This window comes from Zonotrichia leucophrys, chromosome 10 (genome assembly GCF_028769735.1).
Source record: "Zonotrichia leucophrys gambelii isolate GWCS_2022_RI chromosome 10, RI_Zleu_2.0, whole genome shotgun sequence".
NCBI classification, from domain to species: Eukaryota; Metazoa; Chordata; class Aves; order Passeriformes; family Passerellidae; genus Zonotrichia; species Zonotrichia leucophrys.
The window spans coordinates 4,449,190-4,467,532 of NC_088180.1; the positions used below are offsets into that span (position 1 = coordinate 4,449,190).

The 18,343-nt window shown below is 40.3% G+C and overlaps 1 protein-coding gene across 3 annotated transcripts in view; it reads left to right on the forward strand.

The window, feature by feature from the left end:
- The window catches only part of SCAPER (S-phase cyclin A associated protein in the ER), a 135,971-nt gene that overhangs the window by 49,836 nt on the left and 67,792 nt on the right, over nucleotides 1-18,343 (forward strand). For all 3 annotated transcript variants that reach the window (XM_064722208.1, XM_064722206.1, XM_064722209.1), the window contains exons 21-22: nucleotides 6,939-7,075; nucleotides 10,211-10,276. In XM_064722208.1, the coding sequence (XP_064578278.1) occupies nucleotides 6,939-7,075; nucleotides 10,211-10,276 (203 nt within the window). The remainder of the gene's footprint in view (nucleotides 1-6,938; nucleotides 7,076-10,210; nucleotides 10,277-18,343) is intronic.

Genomic DNA, 18,343 nt, shown 5'->3' on the forward strand with positions numbered 1-18,343 from the left:
AGCACCTCTAGTAACATTTATTAATTCATATTAATAAGGAATACCTTCCTTGCTATGATTCTTCATATTTTGGAGTGGATCATCACTTGTGGTCCTGTAATAGTATTTGATCTCTTTATGATGAAGAATTACTGATCATTTGTGTTTCAGGCTGTCATTGTTTAAAATTGAAGTGTGCTTTTGATATAACTCATAGTCTGCTTCAGCATCTGTTTTCCATATTAAATATTGTCCTAGATTATGAGGACAAAATAAAATAGTGAGGAATTCTGTTGAAACATGTAGTAAAATCATGAACAAATATTCCTGTGGTAGTGTGATTTAGAAGTGAACCCTAAAAACCCTTCAAAAGTTGGCAAATATATCCCTGAAGTGATTATATACACAAGTAAGAAACCATTATTCCTGACATTGGTAATAAATAGTGGAAACACTTTTTAATGATTTTCTGCAGTTGCAGGATATTGTTTATTTTGAAACAGGTAGAGATGTAAATCCAAAAGATATATGTAGGCTTCAGAATAGTTACCTATTGATTTGCTAGAATATATTCCTTATGTACATTACCTTTATGGAAAATACTCAGTTTGATATATGTATTTTCTATATTAAAATGGTGAATGAATGACAGCTATTATTATGTGATATAAGCTACTACAAGTATTTCTTTATAGTCTTCCTCATGTTTATATTTTAATGCTGATGTGAGGGGGCAAGTATTAACAAGTATTTGGAAGTTCTGAAGACTCAGTTTAGATAAATAGCTGGAGACAGATGTTTTTCAAGTTGCCTTGGTCTGCAGAACTGGGTTAGAACACTTATAAGAATGCCTTTTCTTTCAGAACTTGGGGATTCAAGGTTGGAAAGAATACAAAAATAACAGAATAACCAGCCTTACAGTATTTTGGCACTTCTGCTGCAGTTCTGGCCAGAATCCAGAAATATAGAAGGGAATGAAAATGAAAAAATAACAGAGGGGGAAAAAAACCTACAAACTCTTAAGATTCAGCAAGGTCATTTTGGCTCAGTTTTTTTGGGTGAGTGTCCAATAGGCAGGAAGGTTTTGCAGATCTGTGGCTTGGTGAGTTTGTGAATGATGGAGCCCTGGGTGGCCGTGGCAGTGCCAGCCTTGCCCTGCCCCTCTGGCCAAGGATCCCCCTGCAGAGCTGCCTCCTGAGCTTGGAGCAGGTGCCAGCAGCCCCCTGGGTACCCTGCTGCTCCTGCTCCAGGGATCCCAGAGCCTCCTTGGCCCCTGGGTACCCTGCTGCTCCTGCTCCAGGGATCCCAGAGCCTCCTTGGCCCCTGGGTACCCTGCTGCTCCTGCTCCAGGGATCCCAGAGCCTCCTTGGTCCCTGGGTACCCTGCTGCTCCTGCTCCAAGGATCCCAGAGCTTCCTTGGCCCCTGGGTACCCTGCAGCTCCTGTTCCAGAGATCCCAGAGCCTCCTTGGCCCTTGGGTGTCCTGCTGCTCCTGTTCCAGAGATCCAGAGAAGTTCCGGCCGGGTAAAAACCTACTAAACTCTGAGTTCAGCAAGGATTTCCAGGTCCTTTGGGGACCCCTGGGGTTCACTGTGCTTGGTGAGGTGAATCATGAGCCCTGTGGCCGTGGGTGCACCTTGCCTGCCCTCTGCCAAGGATCCCAGAGCCTCCTTTAGTGCCGCCCCTGGGCTACCCTGCTGCTCCTGTTCCAAGGATCCCAGAGCTTCCTTGGCCCCTGGGTACCCTGCTGCTCCTGTTCCAGAGATCCCAGAGCTTCCTTGGCCCCTGGGTACCCTGCTGCTCCTGCTCCAGGGATCCCAGAGCTTCCTTGGCCCCTGGGCACCCTGCTGCTCCTGCCTTCTCTGTTCCAGAAATCCCAGAGCTTCCTTGGCCCCTGGGTACCCTGCTGCTCCTGTTCCAAGGATCCCAGAGCCTCCTTGGCCCCTGGGTACCCTGCTGCTCCTGCTCCAGAGATCCCAGAGCCTCCTGGCCCTGCCTGTGCTCAGGGAACTCAGTGCTTAGGGAGGCCAGGGCTAAATAACACAGAGCATCTGCACTGGGGCTGCCCTGCACCAGCACTGCCAAAATACTGTGAGTTATTCTGTTATTTTTGTATTCTTTCCTGGCTTTGCTGCAATATTGTCCTGCCTGTGCAGGCATGCCCCAGGCAGAATTCATAAAAAGGCAGCACTTACTTAAAAAGAAAGGAACAGGAAATAAGTATTTGTGTTATGGTTACCTCTAATTTTAGAAGGAGGGAATTTTGTTAGGAAGAATTCTCTTTGGCACACTTCACAATTTAATAAAGTTCCTATTAATATTTTCTGAGTACTGAAATGAATAATAACTTATGTGTAATACAGAGAGCCAAGTGTCATAGTGAAATAAAATGGGGTAGGAACATAATTTTGCAGTTGTGTTCTGCTTTGATAAATACATATCCAAGGTTTCACCTGCCAGGGACACATCCATGGGTGCTCTTGCTGTACTTAGGACACTAAATGGTGAGAGCTGCTGAAGAATATTGGTCCTGTGAATGGCTGTTGGGAAATTTCTTGTGCAGCTGTATTTTATACAGATTACTGAGGTGCAGAATCCAGTTTAAGGTATGGTTTTCCTCATCCAAGCAGAAGTGGGCCCTGCTCAGCTATATAGCATTTCAGCATTCTGTAGCATTTGCTGCACTGTCCATGGAAAACTTTGCAATTATGTTTGTTCTGGAGTCTGAAAAAAATTACTTTTATTTCAGGGCATATTGATTATAATGCTGTTATCCTTGCAGTGTAAACATGTCATTTAAGAAACAGAGAAAACATTGGTTATAAGAAGTGCTTAGTCAACTAAAATTCTCAACTTCAAGATATCAGACTAACAGGGTAGATTGTCTGGTTCAGGCAGTTGAAGGGGACTAGGCAATAACCAGCAAGAATGTGATTTCAGGGGTGACCTTATTAGCTTTAGCTTTAATGCTTTTGGCAACTCGATTTCTCATGTAGTTTGTAGATGAGGCCCATCTGTTGCATTTGGAAAGCTTCAGGATTTTCAATGACTTGACCAAAAGTGAGAACAGTTGAGAATGGAGGGAGAAGGAAGGAATAGCAAAGACATTTTTTTTAAATAATCTAATTTCTGTCTGCTTTGTGGTGACTTTTGGAATTTTACATGGGCAATAATATTAGTCTTTATCACCTTGTTTGTAAATAAACTATTGAAACTTCTGCACAAATTTATGTCAGGTGTTCTAAAATTTACTTCAGTGTTCTGTAAAAATTTAAATAACAACATGTGTCTGTACAAAATGCCATTAAATATCCCATGGTGGATGTTTACTACCTTCATTTTACTTCATGGCTTTTTCAGCTGGAGGCTGAGGGTCTCTCCCTGAGACAGGTACAGGATACCTTGGGATTTTTACCAGTTCTTAGCTTTGGAGAATGCATGGCAGTAACACAGGAGAGAAGGAGCAGGAGTATTTCTACTCTGATGGGTCACTGAGCCATCATCACATGAGCAGAGAGGAACATCCACAGGTGCCCATGAGGAAATCCATGCCAGCATTCAGTTCTTGTTTTGTTTCTGTATCTTGCAGCTGTACCTCCCAGCACAGAGCAGTGCTGCTCTTTGTGGCACAGATTCTGTCACCTTCACAGGAGCTGAGCCCTTGCTTTGTGATGTTGCTGATCTCAGCTCAGAGGATGAGTATCAAGTATGAAAAATGATGGCAGAAGTACAGAATGACCATCATTGCTGGCTCTGGTTTAATCCTGAGATCAAAAGTGTTCTGTTAGGACAGAGCTAGCAAAACATAAAGCCTTTAAAACATAAGCCTTTAAAATAGAGCTTCAGAGAAATTGCACAGCTAAAATTGATATAGCTGAAACTAAAACTGCACTGAAAAGTTGTGGTAGGCTGAATATAGATCATAATGGCAGCAGCTTCCCTTAAAAAAGAGCCTCTACTTATAATGTTTTGCATTTATAAAGGCCTAAATTCTCCAAAGATCTGGTGGTTTCCCAGTATCTGAGGATTTGGGGCCAGAATGTGCTCAGCCTAGTGCAGGACCAGACCAGGGATGACCCCTTACGTTGCCATAAGAAGAAACCCAGAGTGCTTTTAGGGAGAGAATAAATTTAATCTCAGAAATTCTGATTACACTTAGCATTTACTTATATAAAAATAATAACTACAAAGAAGTAATTATTTCAGTAAGAAGTGTGCAGATTACCCCTTTATCCTGCATAACATTTATTAGAAATACACCCATCCCAAACTGATGAGTTTCATTCTTATTTAAATGAAAGGATGGCAAAAGTTTGCTTTGAAAACGCTGCACTGGCCTTACTCCCTTTTATGGTCTGATGGTTGTTATTTTTGTGGTGTGTTCCCCTGCCCAGCTATGGCTGTGCAGGTAAAATTACTCATGAGTTTAATTATTTAAAGGATTGCACTTCCTGTACTTCAGCGTGACTCGGTGGATTCTAAAACCTCAATCTTTTCAGGTAACTGGTGGGAGCTCAGTAAAACACACTGATAAATATTTTGCCCTGCTCTGGAGGGTGGTGTAGCAGCAGTTCTCCTCAGGTGCCAGTTGTCACCCAATCCCAAGTTATTTGTTATTTTTGTTTCACACCTGAATGGTGTCAGTCTGCCCACGGTGATAATCCCAGGCTTTGATCCGTACCTTCAGAGGGAGATTGTTTTTGTGACACAAGGTATTATTACTCTGGTCTGACTGTAATGAGCTGTGTGGATGAAGTCTGATATTAATCCACAGTGCCCCGTGTGAAAGCTGAGAACGCTGAGAACCAGAGCTGCTCGAGTTCCTGTGAACAAATGTGTGCAGCCATCATGGCTGCTCTCCTGGCCCCACAGCCTGGGGCATGAATGTGCTTGTTGAACCCTGCAGTTCTCTAAAAGTCACCAGCTAATCACAGATAAGATGATGAAAAAGAGATGAGTGTCTGTGCAGGGGGTGCAAAGCTTTGTCTCCTTGTCACAAGTGTGACCCCACAGTCACAGCTGCCCTGGGGTGGCTGCACAGCAGCCTGGCTGCCCTGGTGTGGTGTGGGGGCCATCTCAGAGTGCAGTGGGAGCTTTATTCCACTCTGCTGTCACTCTGGGGCAGTGACAGATGTGATGCAGCAGAATGCCACTTGCACTTCCTTCAAAGGAAGATGCAGAAGCACAGTAGCAGCCCTGGTTAGTTCTGTGTTACCTCGCTGCAGAGACCTGAGGTGGGCTCCTGGAGGTGCTGGCCTGTACCCTTTGGAAAGCAGGGATGTTCATCCCAAACCCCATGGAATCATTCATAAATCCCTTGCTCAGTAGATGCTGCAGGTACCCTGGACGCTGGTAGCAAAGCAGCAGTGGCGTGGTCTGTTCTGAGGAAGCCCTTCCTTTTCTTAACACTATCAAACCCCAACCCTCCTGCTTCCTGTGCAGTTTGAACCTAAGGATGGATTTCTGGTTTTAAAAAGAAAATTAGTGCAAAAGGTATTTTTAAGTGGGTGTTGAGGGATACATCTCTTTGATGAGACAGAATTGAGCTGCAGGTTCATAACCAGGACAGGGATGGTTCATTCTGCACTGCAGCAGCTTGGTGGAGAGCTCACTCATTGCAGTGATGCTCCAAGGGCACAGCCTCTGGAGGTACCCTGAGAAGGTTTTCTTTAAGCCCTTCTTGCTAAAACTAAATGCAGAATATTAAGGGCAGGGAAAATGCCTCCAAAAGCTGTTTAAATTCCCTTTCAAGCCACTCTAGCAATCTGTGTCAGTGTGTATGGTTTAAACAATGGGGACTGTTCAGTGAGGAAGACTCTTCAGGTGTGCTGGGACCTATCCAAGGTAGGCAGAGGAGCAAAGAGAAAGTCAACATTACCTTTAGAATTTGCTTAGAGGCTAATGTTGGATTTCTTATGTCCAGTATTCATTCAGTAGAATTAGACCTGCTAATTCAGTATTCATTTTGCATTCCTATGATTTAAAATGGATATTTCATTTACTGTTTCTACCAGATATATATTCCTAGGTTATACCATGCAGCACTGCTTTCCAAAAACTAAATGCTCTTTTTCCAGGAAATTTCACTGAGATTTATTTTGTTTTCAGCAGGCACAGTATTTTCCTGATCAATGAAAGAACATATAGGGATTTTTTTTGGAAAATACTGTCTATAAATTTTTGTAGCACATCACCATTTACTTTGAATTTTAAGGGGACTTACCAAAAGGGAAAGAACAGGCACATCTGATTGTGGCCATAATTATATTCAAGGATAAATTATCCTAATAAGCTGTGGTGACCTGTACTTCATAATAAATTTGGTATTTTGTAAGAAAACTGATACAAACTTCAGTATATTAAAAATTGTGTAAATTGTTCTAATAACTGGCATTGAACTGGTTGTTTAGCATTTCTTCTGTGGGGAACTGAAATTTTACCAATATTTTGCCTAAATTCAAATTTTTTAATGTGAGAGGAAAAGTAATAGTCCTGTTAATAAATGGTAATGTTGTAAGTAGTGAAGAGTAAAATATATTTCCATATATTTTAATGAAGGTTAAGACACGTTTAGATTTTGATGGAAGAGTTAATATAAAAACCAAATCTAGCTTATTTCATGTAATGAGTTATGTTGGTGGGGCAGGTTTTCTGTAGCTGTAAAAGGCAGCTTGGAGGAGAGAGAGGATATCAGCTTGGAGTCCATACTTGTTAGGTAACAATTTCTTGAAAAGAAGACACACTATTTATTGTTCTTCTTTTAATAATTCTTCTCCCTTTCTAGAAAATGCACAGCTTTTTCTTTCCAGTGTGATATAATCTCTTTCCCAAGATTTTAAATTTGGCTTCATTTTCATAACCTTCAATTAAATATTCACCACTGTTCTTTTTCCTGAGAAGATAATCTGTGATCTCCATCACATACTATACCATTAAATATTATTCCACTATTTTCTGCAGGAGCACCTGTCATTAAAAAAGTACATTGTGGACATTGTGATTGAGAGTTCTGTTCCTGTGGAACCATTAAAAGATGGAGAAGAGAAACAGAAAATTAAAAAGAAAGCCAAAAAGCTGAAGGCACGGATGAACTCCAGGTAGTACCAATTTCTTTTTATTTTTATTTTTTTCTAAGTTTTGTTCTAAACTTTACCTTCTGTCCTCTAGTGTGAATGCAGTAGAAGGCTGAAAAAAATGTAAAATTATTTGCTTTGGGAGTGTCTTGAAAATAACACTGATGAGCCTAATTTATGGCCACTTTCTCTGATTGAGAAAGAAAACTGAATATCGATCTGGAGCCCTTGGTTTCACCTGTTAAGAGCTTTTCTCATAATTGGATGCCAGTGCCCTGCCAAAACTGTAGCCTCTTCTAGCATACAATAGCATGTTTAAATTTGTGTAAACCATGCCTATTTTTCTTTCTAGCTATTGATTTTTAAATGAAGTATCAAAGAAAATCAATAGTAATCAACAAATAGAAGTCAGCCTGCTGTAGTGTCAAATCCCATGACTAAATTTAATCATTTTTTTTGCCTGTCACAACAAGAAGAAAGTTAAAAATATCTTCAAGTGGAAAGTGAGTTGTCAGACGTGCAATTTGTTCTTAGTCTAAAAAGTGACATCTGCAAATCAGTGTGATGTGCAGGACATCATTATATCATGAACTGGCAGTGTCACTCCTCATGGCTGAACGGCCCCAGCTCAGGTCAATGCTCAGCTGAATATTGTAGCATATTTTTGCATTTCTCTCTAAAAATACTTCTCACCAAGGTAAGAGTCATTGTTACACATTTTCTCTGCCTTTTTAAGCATGAAGGTTTTCAAATAAGAGAAAAAAGCATGCACAGATTTTTAGAGCTACAGTAAAGTGAGATGTTTCATTAACTCCTAGCAGGCACATCAGCCTTCAAAACCACAACAGTCTTAGAGTGTATTATTGTTCTGACTGCTCTCCTTTTTGGCTGAGCAGATCCACTTGCTGATTGTCACTATTGGAACTGGATAATGTTCTTTAGGTTTCTGGATGCTCAGGATGCAGAGTTATTCATATGACCTGTTGATTTAATGCAGTATCTGGGTCCAGTTTTAATTATTTCTCCAGGGTGACTTCTGTTGAATTTAGGCAAAGATTTGTCAGACCCTGGAATGCAAGTTGACATAATAATTTATTGTTGGCACAAATTGGAGAAAAACTTTTCCAGAACATTTTGAGTTTGTATGTGTCAGACTGCTGTGTGAGTCAGCATATTTGTCATTAGAAATTGTGATTAAAACAGTAATAAGTAATAAAGGGCCATCATTTTGCAATGGTGCTGTGCTATTGAAAAATACACTGAAAGTTTCAAAATCTAAGTTATACTGAGGAGAAGTTCACATTCATTAAGCTTGGTTTTACTTTTAAAGGATGGCTAGAGTTTTCGGTGGCTTTGCTGTCCTTGAAGATAACTCAGAGTTGAACAGAAGATTTTCTGATGCTAACACAAAAGTCTTACTAATAAAAATGTCCAGTAGCAACATAAAGCAGAGGTATTTTGATGTTGCTAATTTAGAGTTTCATAGATGTTAGCAGATTATCACACACCATGTTTAGTATTTAGTATATTTGCAGCTCTTCTCCAGGAAAATAAATAGTTACAACGAATGCCTTATGCCTCAGCACTTGAAATGTCATATTCATTTCAGTTTCTAGGAAGCTGTGATATTTTAAACTGGGAAAAAATAATAACTGCAACCAAATAGGTCCTGTTACACTCCTGAGTTTCCAGATCTTAAATCACTCTTGCAGTATCAAAGCAATGAAGGGCAGAGGTGAATGAGGGGACAAATGGTGATCAGTGGGATATTAGATGTGTTGAGAAGTTTCACTAGTCTTATTAATTATATTTATAACCCTAAGCCATTTAACTGGTGCTATCAGTAACAACTGATAGATAGATAAGTAAATTAGCTCAGGTTTTCATGTATGTGCTGTAGCAGGAGGATATTTGAACAGTGACACAGGAGAAGCGGGGTTGGTGAAAGCTGACTGGAAGCATCAGAGCTGTGCTTAGCAGGAGCTTGGTCCAGGCTTTGCAGGGGACTTAAAGCATTCCAGCCATGTGCATTTGGTAACAGGGGTTTGGGTGATAATTCAGGTTTGACTGACTTGTCTGTACAGAAGCTGAAATGTGTTGTTTCTGGTGAAGAAGGCAAAAGGTTAATAAAGGAATTTCACCTTCATGTTTAATACTGAATTCAGCTGTGATTAATGGCTTTATTAATGACCCACAAATCAGAGCTGGTGGTGATGTAACAATATTTGTGTGGAGCTTAAGTTGGAATGGCGAAGCAAACGAAAGGAAATTCTGAGTAGCTTTGGGAAACTTGAGCCATTGGGGTCAACAGAAAATATAAAGAAAGGTTTAATATATGTATCTGAGAGAAATGCATCTGCATCACTGCAAGGCCTGGGTTAGTTTTGCTTTGCATGTGTGCTGGTAGAAATGGGGTGCAGGATTGTTGCTGTGGGTCTTGCCTTGCTCCAGGAATGACTCACGGATTTCACCTGTTGGCACAGGCTGGAGTGAAAACAAGCAGTGGAAAAAGGTCTTGTCTCCCTCTTCCTGCTTTTTGGCACATGGCCAGTGTAAACAATACTTTTAAGGGACTAAAGAGGTCGTGTTTCTCTTTCCAGCAGTAAAGGAGTCCTTGGTGGAGGCGTTTCTGTGCTGCTCACCTAACATTCATGATGTTACACTGCAGTCAGTAGTTACAGAAAAAATGCTTCTGTGCCTGCAAATACAGCCAATTATTTACATGTTAATTGTCATCTCTCTGATGTACTAATCTGGTCTGCACTACATGTCTGTCATTTATATTTTATTTAATAATATTATTTATAAATTTTTCATAATATTATATTGCATTATTTCACTAATCATTTTATAATATGCAGTAGATTACTACAGTTGTATATATCACTTGTGAAATTTTCTACCATTTGAAAAGTCAACTTAAATATACCTTTTGTTTACTGGTGTTATTTTAAAGTATTGGTGTTAATCATAAATTGTTAATTGCCAATGGCCAGTGGTTAAGCACCAGTGGATTATGGATTATGACAGGGCAGCATTGACAGAAATGCTGTGCTTTACTATGAAGCAGAAAAACCCAAAGATTTGAACTCTCTTGCTGCTCTTGCATCCTGGACACTTTAGACAATAGTCAATAATAATGAATATTTTCTCCTCCAGGGCAAAGGAATATGAGAGCTTGATGGAAGCAAAAAATGCTGTGTCTGACTCACCATTTAAAGCCAAGTAAGCATTTATCTCTATATATTTTAGACATAAACTTTTTCCCCCTGTCTGTCACAGAAGTGCCCCTGAAATTTCTGGTGGAGCAGGTGTGGAAGATTTCCCCCAATTTGGGGCATGTTTCCATCCTGAATTACACATCAGTCCCTGATACAAAAGGTCAGACTTCAATAAATGCAATAAAGACAATAAATGTGTCTTTTTTTCTGAAGACACTGTATATCTTAACCTGTACATCATACCTCTATATCATCCTGCAATGGTAAAGAGAACATACACTTCTCTTTTTCTTACCTGGAAACAAGAGGGTTCCAGTCTTGTACTGTAAGACTGATGGGTGAAAATTCAGCTGCAATTCTGGAATTGGAAATCTTATGTTTGACCTCCATTTGGTCAGAAACAAAGGTACTTGTGGTGGAAACACAGATGCTTTAATGCACAGATGTCTTAGGCTGACATTGGGCTTTTTAAAGAATAGACCTTTTTATTGTCAAGGATAAGGCACAGATGAAAACAGCTGGATGGTAGATGAAAACAAGATCTGTGATCACTGACAAATTCCTTCTGCTTAGTTTGAAAGTGAAAATTGCTCAGCTTTTGTTTTCTGATTCCATGGAAACCAGTTGGGAAAAGATGCAAAATATTTGGATTTCCAAGATTACTTTGATAAGTTCTATTACCTAAGATTTTAAAAGAAACTATACAGCTGTAGTTTAAATGCAAAACAGTTAGGAAATTGAAAAGAAGTGGAGTTTCATCAGTCCTTGGCAGGACAGGGAGGATACCAGTAGAGTTGTGCAGTTTTGTGATGGTCAACACATTCTCAAATGACTTGGAAAATGCAGAGATTCAAGACAGTAGAGACAAGAATTGGTGCTGAATACTAATTTTGAAGAGAGTGAGTGAGCAGGCAGTAAAATGGCAGGTGAAATCTAGTGTATATTGAGTGCTACCCAATGGAAGGGGAAGACAGAACTCAATTATATCTTCACATAAAAGTGTGGGCCTTGAATTAGCAGATGGGATAGGTAGTTCCTGGAAAATATCAGCTCAGCACTCAGCAGCTCATAAGAATCCTTCAGTAAAATTACTTAGAAACATGCAAAAACAGAACAAATGTCATCAGGTACAAATACCTGGGTGATTTACATCTTTTGAACAGGATGTCTCTGAACAGATAAGCTACAATTGCTAAAGGTTCAGAGATGGCAGAAAGGGAAATATGTGATGATTTCAGGTATGTCTTATGTATCAGGAAATAAGTAAACTAGTACTACTCCTGCAGGAAAATGTGATAACAGGGAGAAGTTCCTCTGGGGTTATGTCCTGGAGATCTACAGTGTCACAAACAGCGTGGCAAAGATGGATGGGGATTGTTGGCTGTCTCCTTGGTTCCAGGACAAGGGAGCACAGGGGAAAGCTGAGCCAGGTTCCAGAGAAAGCAGACCCAGTGTTCTCAATGCAGCATGAGGGAGATGTGGGGAGCTCCCACAGGTGCTCACTGACAGCTTCCCTGCATTCCTGCAGCTCTAGGAAAGCACAGCCAGCCGCAGACACTCCTAAGCCAGAAGTGGGGAAACAAACAGATTAGTAAAGAGGATTATGCAGCCTGGGCTGTTCTTAGTGTTCCTGAGACATCCTCTCCCCGTGGGCAGATGGGGAGTGTGCCTTACTGGCAGCTGGGCTCTGGGACTCTGCAGCATCAGCCAAGGGGCTGTGGGCTCTCAAGAGCTGGAGTCAAAAACCCTCATCCTGAAGTTGCAACAACTTTCACATTGGGGATATTTGTCTAATAACCTGTACCAGATCCTGCCTGTTTTGTGGTTGCTTCCATCACTCCTAAACTGCTGGGGCAGGTGGCCTTTTGTACAATTGCTGGTGGTTAAGCAGTTCAGATCCTTGCAGTTAGACCTCCTTGATGTACATGCAACCAGCCTGTATGCAAGTATATTTCACATAGGCTTTTCAAAAGCTTGAAAACTGCTGCTGAATCTTAGATGTATTTTGAAACAATAAAAATCCATCACTGAGGTTTGACACAAGAAAATGACCCATCTCCAGCAGATGGCACACCTGCATAAACACATGGGAAAGAGTTGGCTTCGTTTCTTGGCCATCAGCACTTTTTGCAAGATGAATTTCATGGTATATTGAGACTTTTAGATTTGTAGCTTTTGTGTTTTGCTTTTCTTTGCTGCTAGAAAATAAAAAATTAGGTTCTAGTCATCAGAAAGTAGAAATGTCTGCATTTGACACTGAAGATATTAATAAGCTCTTGTGTCTCTGTGTTAAATTCTGAGATTATCAGTGATGTGACTTGGTCACTTCTGTCTCAACTGTAGCCCTAGAGAAACTCAGATTTTAAATTTTTTAAAATTATTTCAAATCTTTTGACTGATCCTGAATTTACCATTTTCATTTCTCTTTATGTAATTAGTTGCTTATTTGCTTTCAGGCAGAATCTTCTGTTCTATCTGCTTTTTTAGTTTCTTCCTTTATTGCCTCCTTTCAGGTGTGAGCTGGTGATGGCCACTGTGTAGCTCACTTCCATCACAGTCTAGGGAGGTCTCTTTGCAGTGTTCATGTAAAAATCTAGAGATCTATCAGCTGCCTTCATCTAAATTTTTAAAATATCCTTTCAGGAACCATAGTTATTGTTATTTCCAAAATTACACAACTTTTTACCTGCTATGAGGGCTTAAATATTCAAGTACTTCCAGTTTCACAGATTGTCTGGTTTTTTCCTCAGTAATCAGTATTTTGGTGTAATATCTTAATATCATAATATCTTATGAGCTTCTTTGAAATCAAGCAGGTTAAAAATGGGAGCTCAAGTCTGAACTGGCTTTTTAAGTAGAGGAATGTCTGTGAGCCAGCCAGAAGCCCATTTATTTCTGTTAAAATGTGTTTACTTTGCACATCACATATTAGAAAATGGAAGAATAGGGAAGTATTATCTCTTTCTGTAAAAAAAAGGATAAGAGGGCAAGAAATTTTATGAGGCAAGAGTTTTAGCCTAGACTGTATCTATTAACATGGGACAACCTAGTCTTAGTATAGAGTAAAATAAGAGGAAAACACAGAACTAAGGAGGGGATCCTACTTCAGCAAGGCCAGCAGGAAGAGGACTGAGACAACTGAGGAACAGTTACTGAGAAAAGTCCCACCATGGAATGAAGAGGGTAAAAAGAGCACCTTTGAATGCTAAATGCAATCTTTGGGTCAAAACAAATGGGAAGAGTTTTTGTCTTTCCCAAGGGAAGGTTTGAGGTACTCAGATTGGAGTGGAAGCGTGCCAATGAACAGAAAATATCTTTTGACTTAGTGGGCTGTGGAGCTTAAAAATGGAGAAGTTCCTTTTTAAAATCCCTTTAAAGTGGACACAGTTGGTAGGTTTATTTATTTGCTTAACAGAAGCAATGTGTTTTAGAATTAAATTCTTTTATGCTTCCTTTCTTATGCCACATTTCTTTATCCACTCCTCTCTCTACCCCCAAACTGAGAGTGTCTTCACAACCAGAACCACTTATGGAATGCAAGTTCTTATCTGATTTTAGTTCTTAGTCATGTTGTCAGTTGTTACAGAAGAAAGACAGAAACCAGAGTTAGTCTTTGGCAGGTAAAAAGCCTTTTTAGATCACCTTTAAGATTAGGCCACTTTAATATTATGAGACCACTGATTTGCTGATGCAACTGATAGACTGTTTCAGTGGTTCTTATTAGTTGAAGGTTTGCAGATTTATAAAACCTTGTGCACTAAGGAAGCACTGATCCAAGTGCTTTCTGAGCTCTGCTCTGGTGCTACACTGACAGCAATGAGCTGCCAGGCTTTATCCTGCTGTGACAGACAGTGGGTGTCCCTTGCTCAGTGGTACAGCACTGATTCAAGCCTGGGATTGTCAGTGACTCCAAGGAGTTCTTCCACAGAAATGACTTCTAAATATAGCTGGGACAGTTGGGTTTTTAGTATCTGTTAAAAAATGGTGTGCATTAGGGAGAGGGGTGGGATAATTCCAAATATTGCCTTGTTGGGTCAGTATTTTGGTCTCTGAACTGTTCCATGTGCCAAGAGGGACATTCAAGGAAAGGACTGTGGACATTGTCACCTGGAGAAGCCCAGTGTTGCTCCCTGCCTTTCTCAAGTGCATTTGCTGGTTGGTCCCTGGTGGCACTTAGGTAATTTTGTAGGTGCTGGTGGACTCTTGGTGGGTTTGTAGTATTAATTCATATTCTCTGGGAACTGATCTGAGCAATTATTCAGTGTGCAGTGTACTGGGATAACTTGGCAAAAGGTGTGTCAGGTGTCCATTGGAGCATTCTCAGGTGTCCATCAGAGCACAGTTTGAAAAGGGAAGGAAAACATTTTCACAAAGTTAGAGGGTTATTTAGATCTATTTAATATTTTCTAATGCAGAGGCAGGACCATGTATTTCAGTGTTAAATATCCAAGCAGTAAAGTATAATTGTCATCCTTCAATACAACAGGGACACTAAAGTAATGAAAGATTGCCCTGTGCCTGAAGGGTATTAGCAGGTTTCAGGGGGAGAAGTTTTGTTCTAATATTTTAACTAGTCTCTCTTCACATAACAAGGAATTGTTTTAATGTATTCTCTTTATTTACCTTTTGTTTTTAATTGTAAAGGGATACTTCAGATAGTGTGGATATTGGAACCACTGTTATCCTGGAAACAGACTGCAGCACAAAAAGAAGAGGGAGAAAAAGAAATATTATTTAATGTGAGAGTTTGCTGCAGACGAGATGGGAATGTAGTGTGAAGTTTGTTCTTTCAGAAGCCCAAAGCTAAATGGGCTTTAGCTGATGCAATACTTTCTTTCCTTCATTATAATATATCAGTGTAGTCACAGGATAAACTTACCTTGTAGGTTTTCTTGGTGTAGAAGGCTTAGAGTCCAGTTAGGCCAGTTGTAAGATATTATACCAAAATACTGATTATCTGATTACTGTGGAAAAAACAGACAATCTCTGAAACTGGAAGTACTTGTACAAAATTTAATTTCCAAAATGTTGTGGAAACTGAAGAAGAGCTAGAGTGTAAATAAAAAAAAATTCAGGTAAACTTAAAAACAAGATAAATAATGGGTATGACTGGGCAGGTGGTGGATTTCCTCTTCAGAAAATAGCTAAAATATTCTCATGGGAATGCAAATAAATGGATTCAGAAACACACCCATCCTTCCCTGGGCATCAGTGCCCAGCCCAGACATTGGGTTAAACCCCCAAGTGCTGGGTACATTGGTGCTGCTATTTCAAGGCTTTTTGGCTTTTTTATGGAGATGAAATGTGGCCTAGAAATACTGGCAGATCTTTTTCCTTTAGCCTATAAAATATATTAAACCTCCTAAAAGTATTTAGCCCATGTTAGGATCCTTTGATATGAATAGCCCTTGTTTTCCCATTGGCAGTGGAAAAAGATCAGATCCTGTATTTGTATTTGCTGAACATACAATTTATTAGTTTACATGATGGTGGTGTTCCAAGACAAATCAGGGCTTAACATCCTTCTGATACTTGTTCTGCATTCTGAATTATCCATTTGTGAGGAATACTAAAACCTTAATAAGTGAGATGTAAATAATTTAAGGGGAAAAAACATTACCTTTCTCTATTATCCTGCACAGCAAAGTTTCAATTATTTATCATTCTATGTATGGCTTAGTAAGCATTGGAGGAGTAAAAATTGGGGGACAGAAAGAAGACTAATTAATTGTCTTGAGATGTTTGGATTTGGATTCATTGGTGTTTTTCCAGAATCACTGGATCAGGTGTGGATGCCATGTCCCAGAAATCCCCAGTGCAAGCCAAGAGTGTGCCAGGAGTCCAGTGTGTACAAAGAGCTCTCTCTTTCCAAATCCATTCATAGCAATGGCAAATTCTGCATCCAAGCACAAGTCCTCTAGCATAGATTTCCAGTCCTTTGAAGCAATCCAAAAATTATTCTTATTTCCCTGACACGGCCAAGAAGTCAGTATGAAGGATATTTCAATAATTCCTCCAAGGCTCACTGGTGGGAGGAGGCAGGTTTTATTTCCCCTCTCCTCCCCATGTGATCACACAGCACCTTTGACTGGTTTTGGTAGAAAACTCCCTCTGCACTAGGATATGAGGATGTAGGAGGTAATTCTTCAATGTGACAGAATTGGAAATTCATTCTTCCGGTTTCTTACTCTGTGATGCTGAACACTCATCCTTCACAACACAACACTTAGAAAGTTTGAATTTTGCTAAAAGTATCCAGAAAGACTTTCAGAAGTAATGGAAAGCTGGAAGCTTTCACTGGGGACTTACTACTGTACAGGTTGTTTTTAAAGTGAGAACAGAAACTGAGCCTATGGAGCATCTGAACAGACTGCAGAGAAGGACTCTGGTGTTAGCTGTGTCAGCTGAAGGCTGTGTAAGATGATTGTGTTCTCTTGGAGTCCCTGTGAGCAGGGTTTTGATAAACCTTACACATTTTGTATGCTGATGCCTGATGGAGATTAGGGAAGTGCCTTTCTTCAGCCTCTGTGGTTAATCCTGGTGGAATTCCATTCCTGTGATGTTAAATTAAGCAAATGGAAACCTTTCTTGCTGTCTTTTGTCAGATGAAGTTACAATATAGGATGGTGGGCTTTATATAGGCTTTAATAGTGGAATTTGGGTAGATATACCAAAGAAATAAAATATTTTTTGCTTAATGTGCTAGGATATTGCCAAGGCAATAGCCATTCTAAATCCCACTGTGAAAATACTCTGCTTGTGGACTGCAGCAGTTCCACTTCTCATTGGTGCTGTGGTCTTTTGATTTACTGTCCAAGTCCTGCAGTTATTTGGGCTTTGGCTTTTAGTTTTGTTTCCCATTTTAGCTTGTGGCTTATGGAGATAGACAGAGGTTTCCTCCAACCTCATTTTCCACAGAGGAAATAGCAGTGAAAAAAATCTCATCAGGATGTAATCTCCTTTTATTTTTCTTGTCATGCAAAAATCCTGGTTGTATATTAGTGGGCTCAGCTGACCAGATGATAAGAAGTCCAAAACTCAAAATTCTACAAATCATTTTTATTTGTACTTCAGGAGCATATATGTATCTTCAGCATGTCTTTAAAGCTATTAATGAAGCTCCTAATTTTTTCAAAGAGGAGACACAGAGTACCTGTTGTCTCTTGATTAAGTGGAAACTCCCTATTCTTCTATAAATTAATACTCTGATTTTGGGGATTTTTTTTTAATATAGTGTGACTATTGTGGTACATTCTCCAGCCATTCCATCTCCTGTCTCACTTCTGGGAGTCTGGTTAATGTAATCTTTTTCTTTTCCAGTACTCTGTGGTCACTTTGTGAATGCCTTCTGGCCCTTTAACCCTGACATCTCCATTTTATGATGAGCACTCTTACCCTTCCCCTCTTTTTCCTTCCTCTAGAATTCTGTGTGTAGGCTGGCAGTCCCAGCAGTGTCTGCCCCTCCTCCTGCTCAGCTGCCAGCTCTGTCCCACTCAGTGCAGGTGCCAGTGGATGAAAGCCAAGTCCAGCAAGCCCTGAGCCTTGTCCCTGAGAGCAGCAGGAGGGGACGCTGAGGCAGTGGCACCAAATGCAGGCAGGGACAGAGTGACACCTCCTCTGCAGGGAAGGGACTCTGGCAGCCTTGTCTCCTCTGCCTTGCTGCTCCCACTGCACCCTCACCCTCTGGGCACAGCAGGATAAATAAACTCTGGCTGTTTTCACTGCTGGATTCTGTATTTTGTGCCCCTCAGTGCTGAGCAGCAGAGCACAGGTGAATAGCCCAGGTGCAGATGTGTAAAACTGAAATGGAACCCAACCCATGTGTGTCACCATCACTCCCACCTCTGCAGTTTGGCTTCATTACTGACCCTTGTTAATAAAATGCCCTTTCTGAGGTAGGCTGCAAAGCCATTGCTTTTCTCTTATTCAAATAACCCTGAAGAGCCATTTCTTTTATGATGCCTATAAGAAATCAGCCAAGTGGTCCTGCTGTTCCATTTCCCTTACTCATCTTAAATAGGGTGAAACCATTTGAAAATGAGGATGGCAAAAACTACCATGATAAGCTGTG